The sequence below is a fragment of the Pseudophryne corroboree genome, chromosome 2 (genome assembly GCF_028390025.1).
Source record: "Pseudophryne corroboree isolate aPseCor3 chromosome 2, aPseCor3.hap2, whole genome shotgun sequence".
NCBI lineage: Eukaryota > Metazoa > Chordata > Amphibia > Anura > Myobatrachidae > Pseudophryne > Pseudophryne corroboree.
Window position 1 is genome coordinate 794,364,133 of NC_086445.1, and position 18,134 is coordinate 794,382,266.

General features: G+C 42.0%; 1 protein-coding gene across 5 annotated transcripts in view; it reads right to left on the minus strand.

Annotated features, from left to right (window-relative positions):
* Positions 1–8,650: 8,650 nt before the first annotated feature.
* Positions 8,651–18,134, minus strand: part of BCOR (BCL6 corepressor) — a 189,360-nt gene continuing 179,876 nt past the window's right edge. For all 5 annotated transcript variants that reach the window (XM_063955581.1, XM_063955580.1, XM_063955582.1 and 2 more), the window contains 5 exons: positions 17,000–17,166; positions 16,591–16,736; positions 14,390–14,467; positions 13,830–13,977; positions 8,651–9,809 (listed from right to left, as the gene is read on the minus strand). In XM_063955581.1, the coding sequence (XP_063811651.1) occupies positions 9,518–9,809; positions 13,830–13,977; positions 14,390–14,467; positions 16,591–16,736; positions 17,000–17,166 (831 nt within the window). In that variant the 3' untranslated portion in view covers positions 8,651–9,517. The remainder of the gene's footprint in view (positions 9,810–13,829; positions 13,978–14,389; positions 14,468–16,590; positions 16,737–16,999; positions 17,167–18,134) is intronic.

Consider the following 18,134-nt stretch of genomic DNA (forward strand, 5'->3'; position numbering starts at 1 on the left):
CCGCAAGGGAGCCCCAGCGTCATGCTGCAGATTTGGCAGAAGCAGAGGTGGACTTCTGCTCCTGCGATCCGGGAAACGCTGCAGATTTCTTTCCTTTTCCCCTTCCCCTACCTGAAAAAAAGGGGAAACCTTTGGCCTTTTTGTATTTGTTGGGCCGAAAGGACTGCATGTGAGAGTGATGTGTCTTTTTCGCCGGTGTAGGCGCATAAGGCAAGAATGTCGACTTACCTGCGGTAGCCGCCGAGACTAACGCATCCAGCCCATCACCAAACAAGGGCTCACCTTTATACAGGAGAGCCTCCATATTTCTTTTGGAATCTGCCTCAGTATTCCACTGGCGAATCCACAATGCCCTCCGAGCCGATACTGCCATGGTAGCGGTTCTTGATCTCAAGAGACCAATATATTTCATGGTTTCTAGTACTTACGCAGCAGCGTCTTTGATATGACCTAACGTTAGGAGTATCTCGTCTCCATCTACTCACCCACGCACAGACAATGGTAGGCCTGAGTAGTGTCCCGAATATAGAAAAATGGAGAATAAGACTTAACCAGCGCTTATGTTTAGACGTCCAACTCTGACGTATTTCTTATATGTTCGTCCTCGTAGTATACCATATAAAAGGCGAAAGATGTATATAGCATAACACCATTTATTATACACAAAAACAAATAAAATGCAGCACAAATCCTGGAGTATTAACAGGTGCAGTGGGTAATTACCAGATGTTCCAGAACTGTGGTAAAACAGTTCTAAATAGGCATGAAGATATAACTGGTGGGATTCCGGATTAATCCCAGTGCAAAATGTGCATTTGCACATTTTGCACCTTGAAAAAGACCCCAGCCCGGGGTGGAAACACGTTGGTGAGATCCAGGGAGTTGATCACAGGTTTACAGTGGAGTGAGGATACGGCTGTAGCAACATCTAACCGACTACTGGGGAAAATCCGGAATCCCACCAGTTATATCTTCATGCCTATTTAGAACTGTTTTACCACAGTTCTGGAACATCTGGTCATTACCCACTGCACCTGTTAATACTCCAGGATTTGTGCTGCATTTTATTTGGTTTTGTTTTTGTGTATAATAAATGGTGTTATGCTATATACATCTTTCTCCTTTTATATGGTATACTACGAGGATGAACATATAAGAAATACGTCAGAGTTGGACGTCTAAACATAAGCGCTGGTTAAGTCTTATTCTCCATTTTTCTATATTCTGTGCACTTGTGGTGAGGGGTTGGAAGAAGCCTCACAGGAGTTTGAGCATTACTAGCTGCTGTTGCGCACGGAACACTTTTTCATTGTCTGTTGTTTGAGTAGTGTCCCATTGGCCACATCAATAGATCACCTCACTCACTTGCGCCTGTCGGCTCCTTAAGTGAAGCCATTCCAGGCGCAGGGAGAAACACCTTTTCTCTTTTACGACAGGGCCCTGTCTAAAATGCGGGGTGACTCCCACCTTTTGGAAAAAGGTAAGCTGCCTGAATTCCTTTTGGGAATCTGAAATTTCTTTTCAGGTTAAATCAGACTCCCTCCAAGAGACTGTTCAACTCCTGAGGTGGAGGGAAAATTACATTACTTCTTTACTAAAGTAAACCCTCTCCTTGTGGTAAAAGAGGGGGCTTCGTAACTTCTAACACCACCTTTATAGCTAAAACATGTTTTGAATGCTTTTTTGCTAACTTAGGACCTATTCCCCTGGAATCACTAGTGTCGACACAGGAATCAGAGTCCGTGTCGGTATCAGTTTGTACTACTTGTGCAAATTTGTATGTGACCCAGAGGGTCCCTGTGGATGAAAGGCAGAATTATTAAAAATCACATCTTCAACAGATTATTTTCAGTTTTCTGTATGAGATTCAGTAGTGATTCACACTATCATGTAACCTTTCACCCAGTCAGGCTCTTGGTGTCATATTACACCTCTGTGTCCCTAACATGTCTCCCACAGAGGAAGAGTTCCCTGCCACAGACATGTCACACACGTGCACAACCACACCACAGACACTCCGGGAGTTATAGGGGACAGACCCACAGTAAAATCTGTCAGAGGGACATAGATAGGATTTGCCAGTTCACAACCCAACGCCAGTAACACAATGTCTGTGAACACAAAATGCCCACAGACATGCAGCGCTTTTATAATGTTAATCACACAATTATATAGCACCAAATTCACTGTGGCCCCCCCTGTTTTGCACCCTGATACTTGTTCAGCAGTGGAGGAGGACCAGCGTTCTTCTCTGCAGTCTGGAAGAGAGAAAATGGCGCTGAGCAGTGTGCTGGCTGACTGAGGAGGAAGCTCCACTCTTCAATGGCGTGTTTCTCCTCAGCTTTTATGAGGTAATTTTTTATACTGGCGGGGGTAGGACTGTGCCTCAGCAACTTATGCCCCTTATTTATGCCAGTTTCCATAGGTTTCATGCTGCCCAGGGCGCCCTCCCCCCGCGCCCTGCAGTGCCTGTGTATGTGTAGGCAACATGGCGCGCTGCGCTCCCGCCAGTCGCGCTGTACCTTTAGCCGCCACTTTCTTGATTGAAGATCTGTCTTCTAACACTCACCTGTTTTCTGACATCTGGCTCTGTGAGGGGGGTGACGGCGTGCTGTGGGAGTGAGCATCTAGGCACGGCTAGCGTTCAGTTCCCTTCAGGAGCTAATGGTGTCCTGTCAGCCAGAAGCAGAGCCATGAAACTTTTTAGGAAGTTGGTTCCTACTTCTGCCCCCTCAGTCCCACGAAGCAGGGAGACTGTTGCCAGCAGTTCTCCCTGAAAATAAAAAACCTAACATAAGTCTTTTCAGAGAAACTCAGTAGAGCTCCTCTGGAGTGCATCCAGTCTGCCTGGGCACATTTCTAAAACTGAGGTCTGGAGGAGGGGCATAGAGGGAGGAGCCAGTTCACACCCTTGAAAAGTCTTAAAGTGCCCATGGCTCCTGCAGAACTGTCTATACCCCATGGTACTGAAGTGGACCCCAGCATCCTCTAGGACGTGTGAGAAAACACATCTAAAAGCCTTAATTCAGTGTATAGTGTGCCATAATGATCCCTCTTAGGGTGGGTGGTACTGCGCTGAGAACGCTGAGGGTACAAACATTCCGTTGTTACAGAAATGCTATGCGCTGTCATATGTAAGCCAATACAATAAAAGAGGCGCAGTGCAACAGGGGTATTTTAACACTGGATGGGGCCTGAGTGCAGATATCCGGGGGCCCATGTCCAGATATCCGGGGGCTGCCTCCCCTGAACAAAAAACATGGCAAGTATGTCATGAATACGCTGGCACTAGAAATATATCACTGGTGCCACATTTATAGTGTTTCCTGCAGAAACATGGTGCTGGTGCCACATTTCTGAATGTATTAATGGAATAACATTGCGGAGTGGGCAAGAAAAGGTAGCTGAGCGGAGTGTGCCCCTTCATCACAGGAGCCCATGTGTCCTGCACCACCTACACCCATTCTAGAAACGCCACTGCAGTACAGTTCATCTATTCGGGTGATCCAGAGAAGGACGCAGAACACGCAGAAGCTGCGTCATTGGCTGCAGCTGCTGTGTGTACATATACTAATGCTGCAGGAGGCGTCATGTGGAAATAGGCGCCTCCTGTCGGGTTCTGTGATCCGCTGCTGCCTCCGAGGACACAACATCAGCTCATCTGAGAAAACATTGGCCATCTGCGTAACCCCCAGGTTATGCAGGATGGCTGGTGGTATCACTAAGCCAGGGCCAGGACATATGCATCAGAAGATGCAGACTCTAGCCTTGGCACTCCCAGTAAACAGGGGTGACACCCCTCCATTTCCGTGATTGCTGCCCGGCGCCACCCCTTCCATGCCCACAAATGGCTGCAGCATGTCAATGAAGCTACAGTTTAGGGGAACTGCATGTGACAACATATGCAGAACGGGTCCTATGCATGGACAGTCCACCCACCATTGGAGCTGAATGCAAACTCTAATGAGGCAGGTGCAGTTTCTCTGTCCGTATATGGCATCCTAAGTAAGCAGCTGAGCGTACGATGACACCTGCAGCACTCCCATAAGTAAGACCTTTTCCAAGCATACGCTGAGGCACCTCCCTGTCACTCCTCAGCATCACTCACAACATTTTCAACACATTTCTGATACCGTGTGTATCCTGCGCGCCTTACTCGCATATCTGCCTGTGCGCACATGGTATCTGGACAAACATAGGTGCATGCACAAAAGAAACCCATGCATCCAACATTCTGTCTTTAGGGAAAACTTTACAATCTTGCTATTTCTTTACAACATTTCCTAAAAGTATAGTATTTAATGCACTGATGCCTGCCAATAGAAATCCCTCTGCCTAAGGGCAGTGTCCGAGGGGGGCTTTCATTTGCTGCAATGCTTTCATCAGGAATTTACAGCATAATACAGTGATGATATGCTCAGTTAGTATAACATAATAATGAATAGGGCATGATGTTCCCATCACATAATAAGATTAAGTTGCAAAAGTGCTGCATGTGGTCCTATAAAGCATCCATCAGACACTGCCCTCCCTGTGTCCTCTTCTGTGTCACCTCCTGTCAGCCATCTCATGCTGGATTGTACAGCGCTTCCTGAAACTTATTTATCTGTAAAACTCCCTTCCCCCAGCCAAGGCCCCCTCTACACCTACCCTCTCCCACTCTGTTGACATTCACTCTCCTCTGTTCCTCAAGTCTAATGTCAAGGAGTCCACCTTGACTCTACATTACTCCTCCCCACCATCTGAAATATTTCTAAAATCAGGCCCTTCCTCACACTGGTTGCAAATAAAACTCTTATTCATGCCCTCATAATTTCCTGACTTAATCCTGTAATCTATTTCTCTGGTCTTTTACACTTCTGACTCGCACTACACCAATTTATCCTCACTCTACTGCTTGCCTCATTTTCTCTTATGGCTCTACCTCTGCTGTCCCTCTCTAAGGTCACTCCACTGCTCCCTATACCATTCAGAATGACATTCAAACTCCTCTCTCATCTACAAAACTCCCAGTCTCACTGCATTTCCCTCCATCAACAGCCCATTACACACACACACACACACACACACACACACACACACACACACACACACACACACACACACACACACACACACCCCCCCCCCCCCCCCCCCCTCCTGCCCTTTTTATTCTGCTGACCTTCTCACGGACCACCACTTTCCTGTGCTGTCCTACCCTCTGGAATGCTCTCCCTTGTTCCATTCAGCTTTCATCCAGACTCCCATCCTACAGACTTGCCCTTAAAACTGTTTTTTTCATTCTGGCTTACCACTCCTCTACCTTATGCGAGTCTCTTCTCCCGTTGTGTCCACCCATATCACCTATATAGACCACAAACTTGCAGGAGAATGGACCTCTCCTCTTTTGTCTTCTCAACATAATTGTATCCTTGTGAACTTATATTCTGTATTAGTCTGTACTTATGCGTCCTATTATGTTTTATCCATTTATATAGCACTACGGAACACTTTGTGGCCTTATAAAGGGAAGCAGCACTGGATCATCTGTGAAAAACATTGGATATATGAGTAATCCTCAGGTTACTGAGGAATGGCTGGTGTTTTCACTCCGCTGGAGTCAGGAAATCTGTGTCAGAAGATGCAGACCCTAGCCTCGGCATGCCTATGTAATGGGGGCGACACGCCCAGTTGGTAGAACAGTCCTGTTATTGCCCCCGCTCTGCCCTCCAAATGTCCAGAGCATGTCAATCATACAGCAGCTTGGGGGCACTGTGAGCATACTCTCAGGAGACCTGCACGCACGCAGATCTAGCATTGTCAGTATTGTATGCAAAGCATTTGGTCAGGACCTATATGAGACTGCACACCTACTTTTCTACTATGGTAGGGAAACATTGCTTATTTTTTGCTTGCTCCTCTGTATATATTTCTCAGTTTTTATTTCATCTTCAGGAAGAATACATAAAGAACAAAGTGTAAAAGACTCCCCTATATAGCATGTCCATTAGACAGATAGATATCTTACCAAAAAGAATTCCATAATCACATCTCACATGAAAGAGCATTATAATGAAATTGCCGAGGCTGTAGTCTGGGGAACGGCAAAAAACCATAGCGAGACATTGTACATTCCTTGGGAGCATAGTGCAGGACATTGTGCTGAAGTGGAAGGAGGCAGCATCTACAGCAACGCTGCCTAGATCATAGTCACTAGACAAAGAGAGCACTTACCAGAGAATCTACTGAATGTGACAATATGTGAACTAAAAAAGTCAGTGGCTGCAAAGGAAGACCAAGAACATGGGTATACAGTACAGTCTACAGATTGAAAATAATGGGCTAAATGGGAGGGTTGCAGGTAAATATCCCCATCCCCAGACAGTACCAGGGCCCTCATTCCGAGTTGTTCGCTCGCTAGCTGCTTTAGCAGCATTGCACACGCTAAGCCGCCGCCCTCTGGGAGTGTATCTTAGCATAGCAGAATTGCGAACGAAAGATTCGCATAATTGCGAATAGAAATTTCTTTGCCGTTTCTGAGTAGCTCGGGACTTACTCTGCCACTGCGGTCAGTTCAGTCAGTTTCGTTCCTGGTTTGACGTCACAATCACACCCAGCATTCGCCCAGACACTCCCCCGTTTCTCCAGCCACTCCTGCGTTTTTCCGCACACACCCATAAAACGGCCAGTTTCCGCCCAGAATCACCCACTTCCTGTCAATCACACTCCGTTCAACAGAACGATGAAAAATCCTCGTTATGCCGTGAGTAAAATACCTAACTTTTGAGTAAAATAACTACCCGCATGCGCAGTATGCGACTAATCGCAATATAGCGAAACTCGGCAACGAGCGAACAACTCGGAATGAGGGCCCAGATGTCTTCTTGTGCTAAACACAGCACACCAGGCGGGTAACAGCTTGTCCATGGTGAAGTATCAGCTTTTCAGATTCTGCTCTTTGGCTGGGCTCGCAATCTTGTCAAGATGGATGGTATGATGAATGGTGAATATTACAGATACATCCCGGAAATAAAACCAGTTACCATCGCCAAAAAGTTTAAACTGGGGTGAAAATTTGTTTTCAAGCTGTACAATCATCTAAAGCCCTTTTGGAAGAGGATCAACAGAGTGGCTTAGAATAGATTTGATCAGATCTGCTGTTCCTCACAACTGTCCCAACTGACCTGACCCAGCCGGAGCAGTTTTGCATGGACGAATGGGCAAATAATGCTCCAGCTCAGTATTCAGAGTTAAGAGATTACTTATAAAAATACTGCTGGATATATATTATGTTAAATCTACACTGTGGTGCCACAAATATATACCAGTCATGATTAAGCATGTCATACTGACAATTGATATTTTGTAATAAAGTATATGGCAATCAACCTTCGAATGGTGTGCAAATTTCTGTTATCTTCCCTAATAGCCCTCTTTTTCCTTTTTATTTTATATATGTTCTTCTGTCTGTTCATGTAAATAACTATTTCCAAGACAAAAATCATACTCTATGTCTGTCACAACACAAATGGCATTGGATGCAAATACTAGGATGAATAGAGATGTTTCTGTACAGGAGTTAGTAGTGGGTGGATCCTAGTGGTTGGTAGTCAGGCAGTACAGGTTAAAGACTCACAAAACTGTGGAAGCTGGTTACAGGTTTTCTATGCAACAGAGTACTGCAGTGGCTGCAGTGCAGGCAAAGACCCAGGCGACTGGTGATACCAGACACAGTCCTCCAGATGCAGCAGAATAATGCAGAGACTGCAGTGTCAGAGACCCAGAGAGCTATAGAAGCTGGTAACAGGCCTGAGTTCTGCCATGACTGTTGTACAGGTGGAGTCCCATGGAGCTTCAGGAGATAAGAGACAGGTTCAAAACAGAGGTCAGGATCCAGAAAGCAGAATATCCAAAATACAAGTAGCGGCCAGGGATGGCAGAGATCATCATGATTAAAAGGAATCCAGGGATAAGCATATAGACACCCGGAACCAAAGTTGTTGAAAGCTTAGATATTGTGCAGACTACGCAATAATTACACTGGCTACAAGCAGGGTGGTTCCTAAATTATTCCTGCAATTAATAAGAACCAGGCAATTGGAATATGGATTGAGCATTGGGAACATACTGATGGCTTTAGCCTATGAAAGCTGTATCTCCTTGCAGGACATTATTTGCATAGGCCACATGGCCTGACACATCTTGGGAACTGAGAAGTTTAGCACCCATTACACATCAGTTGTGAAGCCAACTTTTCTAAATAAGTAGTAACTACCAATGTTTAATGTAATTATCCTTAAATGTTAATAGATTTAACTTATTCTGTATACTAGATCAGAAGAGTTTATGCTAGTTTGTGTAAAGAATAAGATGAGCCCATTTCAATTTACAAAAAAAACCCCAAAAAAACAATGTTCTGGCCTGGCCGGGGTTACATAGTGGCAGTATATGTACTTCTGCGCAGACTGGAGTAATAAATAGTTGGATGAAATGTCTAGAACTTCATTTTGTGACAAACCAGATATATAATCAATAAGGGGGTACTTGGCAGTCCTTAATCTGCTGGAACACTGCACACTTTCTGGGGGACATGGAACGGTCCATAGAAGTAAATCAATCAACTTTTATTCTTTTAGGAGGAATTGAAAAACACAAGTGCACAGTGTCCATTTACTGAACAGTTTTATTGCCTTTTAAGAAAAAGTCTTGTAAAATATAAATACAAAGGCAGGTGGTTTCCTTACAAAGTTTAAACACAGATTTCAAAACATTGCACACACATCTCAAGAAATTATTTTAGTTTATATACAATTTCGCTGGACTGCAACACTTTATCATACAGTCATAATATCTTACAAAAGGAAAAAAAAATAGCTCATGGTCTTTATTTTTTAAATTAAGAGCATAAAACGTTTGAACGTATGTATATATTTATATATGTATAGAGGTGTGTGCACACGTACATATAAATGTATACATATATACAGACACAGATATGCACACACTAAATTTAGGTGTGAAAACTAAATTTCCAAGATTTTAAATTAGAATACAAAACTTCAAAACAAATTTCTATGGATATTTATATATATTTATAATTTTATTTATATTACAAAAAATTTGGATTTTATCCAACATTATTTACCAAAAAACAGGTAATTTTTGTAAACATAAAAACGTCATGAAGTGCCACTCCTTTTTCCACATGACTTTTCGCATACGAATTATAAAGTATCTTTCGTGCCTTCAGTGCTTTGCAAAAAAGTCAAAGTAATAATAAAAAAAAAAATATAATAATAATAAAATAAAGTGTTACAGGTAAAAACAAAATTATATCTTCCAAAGCAAAATGTGCACTGAACTCTTCAGGACCATATAAATCTATTTAGGTTTTCTGAAAAAGACAGTCCCATGTTAGATTTATAGATATATATATTTTATTTTACACTGGTTTATATAGAATAGTGTTCTCTCTTTATAGCACATATTCACAAATAAGGAATCATTTTATTACACTATTAGGTAAGGGTCTGGCTTTTTAACAGCTGGCATAGGACGTGTCTCCTTCAGGATCCAACCACTCAACGGAGGATCCAAGTAATGTTTGCAGTTCACTTGTAAATTCCACCAGCTCGAGCATTTCTTTGCTGTCTGGACTAAAGCCTTCAAGATCGTCTGGTGAAGAAAAGAGCTGGCTTAGCGAAACCTGCTTGTAGAATTCGGCTTCAGAAATACTGGCTATTTCAAGGTGAGGATTCTCTATGCTAAAAGACTGTGAGGACGTCTTTAACCGCTTGGTTACGTCTGACAGAAGCAACCAGTTTCTTGGCCTAAGAAAAAATAAATTAATACATAAATAATTAAATGGTTGCAGTAACCTATGTAAGTATCTATAGTGCACATCATAGACCTAGTACATATAAACATTATAGGCAATATATTCTTTTTACCAGACAATAGTGACTTATTAGGAGAATAAAAGTTAACCGCCTGCCTACATCAACAGTAACCCGTTCATTAACCTTTTTGCTGCTGAAGGTTCTCACCCCTGTGCTGAGGGCATTACTAATGATGCATTCGTCACAGTCTAACATAAATATCACTGATCTTTTTGTGGGGTACCCACACAAATTATACTACGTGTTTTTTTCAGGACAGTGCGAAATGGGCAAAAAGTTTTTTTTCCTTTATTGAAAGAAAGTGAACAAAAAGTGAACTGCCATAGCAACCATTCAGCCAATAATCGCTTCCGCATTCATTTCAATGGCAGTGTCTGCGAGCGAAGGATTTAATAAGTATGAAACTGGTAGTTAGGTTGTGTGGGGTTTTGATTTGTTTTTATAAGAAATTGCTACAACATATTTGCTGTGGGACAGCACCCACTCATTGCAAAGTGTTTTATGTCTATCAATTTGGTAGACCAGCTCTTTTAGTACGAGGCTTGTCAATCCTTACCATATGATATTTTTTACTTTTATTAACATACTACACTATGAATGTTTATTATGTTTGAGTTTCTAGTATAACAAAGATCAAAGCAGTTATGGAAAACAAGCGCCGGTGGACTAATTAGTGAACGATTTGTTTGTTTCCATTTTCGGAGTATGTGGTGACACTCTTCCTACTAACGGGATCACCTGGCAGCTTAAAATAGGCGCACTAGCTTTTGTCTATAGCTATACTTGGGCCAGTGGGACCTTTATATCTAGGCATGCTGACAATTGTTGTTCCACAAGTGCCATAATGACAGGGCATTGACCTGTAGTCCACCTGTAAAGAACATTATTATTGTCTGTTATTTTACCATTAACCCCATACCCACTTCCACCAGGGGTGCAGGGCATATCCCTTTCCCGACTTTCTGAGGCATTCCAGTCCTGGACTGACGAATTTGGGGCTGGTAGTCATTATGGCAGTGTATCCCCCTGCCATAGTGCCAGCCCCCCAGATGGTTCAGCCTGGTGTTAGTTATAGGAGAATAGGGGGAGCCTTAATGCCATACCAGCCCAGGCTGAGAGGTCAGAGATGGTTTCTGATTTTAGGCGGGGAAGGGGGACCCATGCATATTTAGTTTTCATTAATCATTTATTCTCTTTTTCATATAACTGAGCCCATGACTTAGGTTCTAACCTATTCCAACCCTTTCCCAGTACACTCAAATTCTACGGGACCCAAACTGACCTAATCTGGGTATAAGTACCTAAAATGACCTATTTTGGAAACATTGTGTCTGATGGTCGCAAGGTGATCCAATGTTGCACCTTCAGACGCAGCACTCAGATCTGGAAAGCTGTCAGGAGGAGGCGCCTCCCGCAGCATCAGCCTATTAGTAGTACGGTAATGCCGCTTCTCTGCAGCTGCGCAATACCGTACAACTGTGAATCAGGCACTCAGATCTTTCACACAAAAGGTGTTTAAAAACAGCAACCTATAATAGATCATACAACACAGCATTTGATGCTTGTCCCATAAACTACCCTACCGTATAGTGTTCTATATCCTTGAGGAATGCTCCACAGAGATCCATTAGATTTTACAGTGCCGAAGCATGAGTGCTGCAGATAATAGGGCAGATGTATTAACCTGGAGACGGCATAAGGAAGTGATAAACCAGTGATAAGGTGATAAACGCAATAGCCAATCAGCTCCTAACTGTTAATTTAAATATTGGAGCTGATTGGCTGGTGTGTTTATCACCTTGCACTTATCACTGGTTTATCACTTCCTTATGCTGTCTCCAGGTTAATACATCTGCCCCAATGTTATAATTAATGCTTGTAAGAAAGTGTGTGTGAAATTCCTTTGTGAACATTTGTTTTTTTAACTATCCATATAATCCGCATTTTATAGCCTTTACAAGATTCAGGGTCCGATTCAGAGCCACACTAATGCAGATGTTGATGTAGTTGAACAATTTTTTGCATGCACCAAAATTCCTAAAAACTCATATGGTGCAGGTGTTACACAGCATGCACGCACAAATGCACTCCTGAAATCAAGGCACATGGTATCAGAAAGAGATGGGCGCTCCTGGGAAGTGGCTAGTGTTTTGGGAATGCTGCAAGAGGGTGTATACAACGACGCACAGTTGCAGGCATAGGAGGTCATAGTCAGATGGAGTACTACACCTGCCATACGGCTGATGCAAGTTTCCATATATGTCATCATTGGTTGTGCCGATCAGTATACTACTATATCCCCGCATGCTGAGAGTGGGCATCTCAGTACCACGTGGATATGTATACAAGGAAAGTCATTTGTATTTGAATAATGTGGCAGATGGGCGACTGCCAATAGATGATGTTCTGCATCCCACTCAGAATCAGGCCTTTAATGTCCTATATAAGCAGGAGCACAAATACACTGGATGAAAAGCTGTTGCACAACTGGAACTAAAATGTCAGGGCCTAAATGTCTAAATGCAAACACCTTCGCCAGAGGAATACATACAGTACCATATGTTGCCAGTGACATGAAACATGGTTGACAAGGTTAAAATGCTACGTAAAGCAAACATGATGTTAATAGCACTTATCCTGTGCTACCGACATTACCATGGTCGACAGGATCACTGGCGACATAATAAATGCGTCCTGCTCAAAGTATCATATTACTCTCTCTAGATGGGCAGTTTTGTGCAGACAGAATAATATAACAGAATATATGCAACATTCCTGTGGTAATCTCTATTGTGTACGTCTCAGTGTCTCAGTGTTAGGGAGAAGGGTGCACACTGATCTTCTGTGTGTCTGACCACACTCCCTAGTGCAGCCGCTTCCTCCCATCTATCCATGAAAATAATGGAGCAGTGGATTACTCAGAATCTGAAGAGAACAGACTTCGGTATCCCCATTAACTACCACACACGCTTAAGTGCAGTCGTTACAGAAAGCCAGTGGCACTGATGCTACAGATTTAAATGTGTACGTTCAGTGATATGCTGCCTCGCAGGTGGTCAGAACAACCAGCATGCACTAGCCAGTGTTTTAGCAAAGGAGAACTAACATCAATCAGTGAGTAATACTATATTATGCTGTACCTTTTATAACACAAAGTACAATAATGACGGGCCAAGCATAATATGGTAATGACACAAATATATTTAAAAAGCAATAACATTAAAAACAAATATAATGTCACTGTTTACCCCCTAGGTGTAAAGCAAATAAAAAAAATATGGATTGGGCAGAAATATCATACGTACATCCTTCTTATACCATATACACACATAACGAGCTATGGAAATGATGGTAGCACTAACAACTGTATGGTGGCAGGAATCTAACAAGCACAAACCTCACCATATACAGGTGCTAATGCTACAGCAAGAAGACAGCTTGATGAATGCATAAAGCTCACGTGGCTCGGTTTCCTGGGGTGTACCCCACAGATGGCTGTAGCGCTGTCTGACAGCTTTACAGGGCAGATCACAGGTGAGAAATAAACACCAACAACTGTGGTAGAACGGAGCATTCACATTCATCAACTGTCAGTCTGGTCCCAACTACAAGATCACTAGTCTCATGCAGGTGTCAGGGTTACTTATTATGAAACACAAACTTGAATGTATTTGCTGTAACAATGTTTGTTACATTTGTCTTGTTTTAGAAGTAACATGCACTGTTTCTGTATCTACTAGTTACTAGCCCGTCAAAATGACAGAACAGCATAAAAGTAATGTCAGCGCTGGCGGTTGTGTGCGCCCAAACAAAGCAACACCTGAATTGCTCCGTCAGCGCCATCTAGTGGCTGCCGGCACGCAAACCGCTTGAATTCCCTCCATAGAGGTGAACAGCATCGTTAGCCTTTTATTGTATCGGATAGTTGCTAATATTAATATATTAACTTACCCCTTTGAGAAAGAGACCTGGACATTGTAGCAAGGCAGTAGGGGGCTATCTGAGAATTCAAACTCAAAGGCATCTATAAAGCCATCTTCGTCATCATCAGGACCAGGCGGATTTGCCAAAATATCAAATCCATTTTCGTCTTTTGAATCTGCAGTTAGAGAACAGTGTTCATAGCATCAAATAATGGACAACAAAAATACACACCTAAAAGGCGCTCTTGATGTAAAGCCACAGAGCTGCCATTGAACTTATAAGAAGTGTCTTAATGAGCAGTTTCAAAAATTATGTTTAGGAAGCAGCAGAAATAGTTTCCTCATTGTTCATAATGAAGATGTTTCTGTTGCCATCTATAGAACACATGCCTCTGACAAACAGTTTTGGTAGACACCACTCAGATATCAACCCATGCTCTTTGTACATAGGGTAATTTTTCAGCAACAACTAGCTGCATTAGGAACCAAAGCCTTTGTTTATATTCATTAAAAATATAGATGTATCTATCACTTGCACTAAGTGCTATATCATTTACTGTACAGTGAAGAGGTAAAAGTCATGCTCACCACAGACGGAGCTGCCGTAGAAATCCCAGGAAAGTCCGGGGTCATCTCCATTTCGCCCCTGCAAATCCGTTAAGTACTCTGGGGGAGCAAAGATAAAAGCAAAGCTGTAAGCTATATATAATGCTAGAGTATACTTATAGCAGAACACAATACGGCCCTTATTGCTCCTTTGAAAGAGATAAACAACCATCTTTCTTCAGGATTTTCACAAAGCCCTATAGTTCGTTACTGGTTGATAACCAAGTTGGCGTTAAACATTTGCTATTCATCTGCAGGAAAAGTATTCAAAAATAATATGCACATGCTATTCATTTAAATAAGGTAGTCACATGAACTGTCAAGTTGTGTCAATTGGCATATAGCAGGTGTACACAAACATATAATTGAATCATGTAACCCTCTTTGATGCTATTAAGTTCATATACCCGAAGACAAAGGGTCTGATTCAGAGGTGGATGCAGTGGCAATGTCACACTCACGCAGCCAGTGTTTTATGTCTGTGCATGCCTCAGAGTCGCACTGCGCATACATCCTGATTGTTTGTGCACAGAGTCGCACAATAAATAAGGACACAAGGAGAATGGGATCAGTGGGTGTTCCTGGTAGGCAACACAGGGGTGGCTAGCCAGATGTCGGCGTATTGCAGACAGCAGCTGCGTATAAAGACACATAACGCCAACACAGGACGCCATGTTCAGATGGAGGAACTGCGCCAGCCATAAGGCAGTGGCAACTGATAGTGCATCTAAAGACGCACAAAGATGGATTTGCGCGCTGCCAGTTGCTATCTCAAGAGGAAGTGCTTCGGCAGCGGCATCAGCAGTCAGAAGAAGCTGCTGCAAAAGATGCTGCGGCACCTGCTACAAAAGGAGAATCAGCCCCAGAATGTATATAATATCTACATAAAACAAATAGTTTAAGGCAAAATAACACCTTCATGAGTAAAATATATTCACTGAGTATAAACTATGCAGCACTGCTAATAATCACTTCATTAATCTGGTTTGGTTGTACTATCATTTATTTTGGTCGTAGATGTCAAATAGGAAGCGTACAATCCAGCATTCCAGAGTCTAAACAGCCGTGATTCTGACAGCGGGGGCAGTGCAGATGTCGTATGCCAATGCGGGAGTTATTAAACCTGCAGGTTAAACCAGGTTTCAAGCCAGTCACAGGGATTTCTCATTATGCGACAGCTAAGATCATACTCTCGCTGCCTAATTTAGCTGTCTTTATCATGGTAGAAGGAGAGGGGGGAATAAAAAACAGTTATCACTTCGCACAGCAAAGCTGCCAGCAACTGTCTCCTGCTGTCTTACCATCGTAAAATGCTCTGGATAACGCAGAATGTGCTTGTACTTTTCATTTGGAGCAATTGCTTAAAAAAAAACCCAAAACACTCATGGGTCCTCTTTCTGGAATATGCGTATGTTGTTTGACATGCATTCAACCATGACACAACCATATCATTTTCAATGAGTTGGTGTAATGGAATAGCAACTCATGGATGCATAATCATTAAGTACCCCATGGAGTAAACAAATGTATAGAGGTTTGTAAACATTATCCTGTATCAAAACATATGGATTGCAAAGGACCCATACAGTATTTACTATCGGCCAATCACCGCAAACACTTGTCTGAACAGCAGACTCAGATTTTGCTTTGGGGGCCAAACTGGTGCCAATCTCAGTCCTAAATGTCTTGTAAAGTTGGTAATTGAGTTTCTTAACTTAAAGCAGGTGTTTTCTGTTAGGTAAGATTGTGCAAGAAAGGACACACACACACACACACACACACACACACACACACACACACACACACACCAAAGTTGGAGATTTATCCAACCGTCAACAGTGAGATGAATGCTATTTAGGAGTACCACTAACCTGCATTAAAAAAGCATTCTATGTAAGAAATGTTTCCCAAGATATAAGAGTGGAAACAAATGAAAGCAATAAAATCATCTAAAATCTACTGATCAATTCAAAAGGAAAAAAACAAACTAAAGCTGTAAAGTATTTCCCTTTCCATCTCTTGAAAAAGTTTGCTAAAAATTGCACCTTGCACATCTAGGATGATGTATGGTATTCATGTACAACGCCACAGAAATGTAGGTCACACTTTGCAGCCTTTCAAAGTTTCGATGTAATAGCAACCCAGTTTGGTTACATAAATGAAAGCTTAAGACTAAAGCTCACCAGTTAGGAAGGTTTCCATCATCTCACTGTGCGTCATTTTGGCAATTGTTCTCCCAGAGTACGTTGCCAGAGTAGGGTCAGCTCCATAGGACAGTAATAAACGTACAATTTCTAAGTGATCATTCTCCACAGCATCATGGATTGGCCTGAGAAGAGGAGAAAGCAATATTATATGAGTTAGGTGACCTCTCTCATTTAATAAGGTGGGAACGTTTATTGTCAATAAGGCAGTGAGACCACAGTCATGCCTGTAAATATGGGTCTAGTAGTGTGCCTACTTATTCCTTGTTCTTCAATACTTTCACTTTTCATAAAATGTAATTACGCTTTCTGATACTAAAATAAATGTAACATCCTCACACATAACAGTCATACATTTTCCTCCGTGGCTCTGCCAGTAGATGCTCACCTGGTACCATCCTGTGCACTACAATTGACATCTGCTCCGTGTTCTAGGAGATGACGGACGATGGTTAGCCAGCCTCTTGCACAAGCCTCATGTAATGCACAATACCCTGCATTATCTCGGTGGTTGACATCACAGGATTTGCTTTCCAGGCAATAAAGGACAACTTCCTGTAAAGAAAATGGGACAGTTAAAGTCTAGGTATTCAACTTTCTAGTATGTAAAATACCTATTGAACAATGATAAGGGGAAGAAAAAAAAATGACATAGTACACAAAAATAAAATCTCAGAAAAATAGAAAATCTCAGAAAAGATGTGAGAATTAATGCAAGTGCTACATGGAAATAAAGACAAATATGTGCACTACCAATTACATGGAGGTTGGAGAGCAGGCGGAACTTAAACTGATTTTCATATACTGATATCTGCAGTCATCTCACATTCAGTATACAGTGTCTTGCAGCAGGAGAATAATGCAATGTTAATAGACTGCAGATTTATGCAACGTTATCTGCATAGGGTAGGCCCAGCATTACTGTAAATTATTAGCATTTGTATCAATATGAAAAAGCATTATGCAAAGTTTAATACATTAAATAATTGTTAATATAGTTAAACTAATTGAAAGATGGGAAAATAAATCCACAAAAAAATGAAAATGAATGAATTTATTAGCAGTGTCAGAAACTGCACATTGCACTGTACATCAGAGTTAATGAATTGAACTTAAACTACACTAAAATAGTTAAAAACATGTTTTGAATACAAAAAAGTGTAAACCACAGTCCTTAAACTCTGTAATTCTCATTAGAGTCTATTATCCCACTGGTCAAAAGCAACAACTCGTAAGTTTACAACCTGGCGGTATTTTACTTATAAGGGACTACCTGCAGAGCCACGTTTCCATCTTTGGATAAAGACATTACTGCGGAAAACAGATATTTGTGTATAACAGACTGCAATCACCAATGGTCCTATGTGGTTCCTACTGTATTATACAAAAGTAAAAATCTTCCTTCTGCATCTTAGGGTGATATTGTAGATGGAAGGTGGCATTTCAGATGGGCTAATCAGCTGCTGTTTGTAGCTGTCACGGAATGTACTGAGCAGTGTGTGTAGATGGATTGATATTACGGT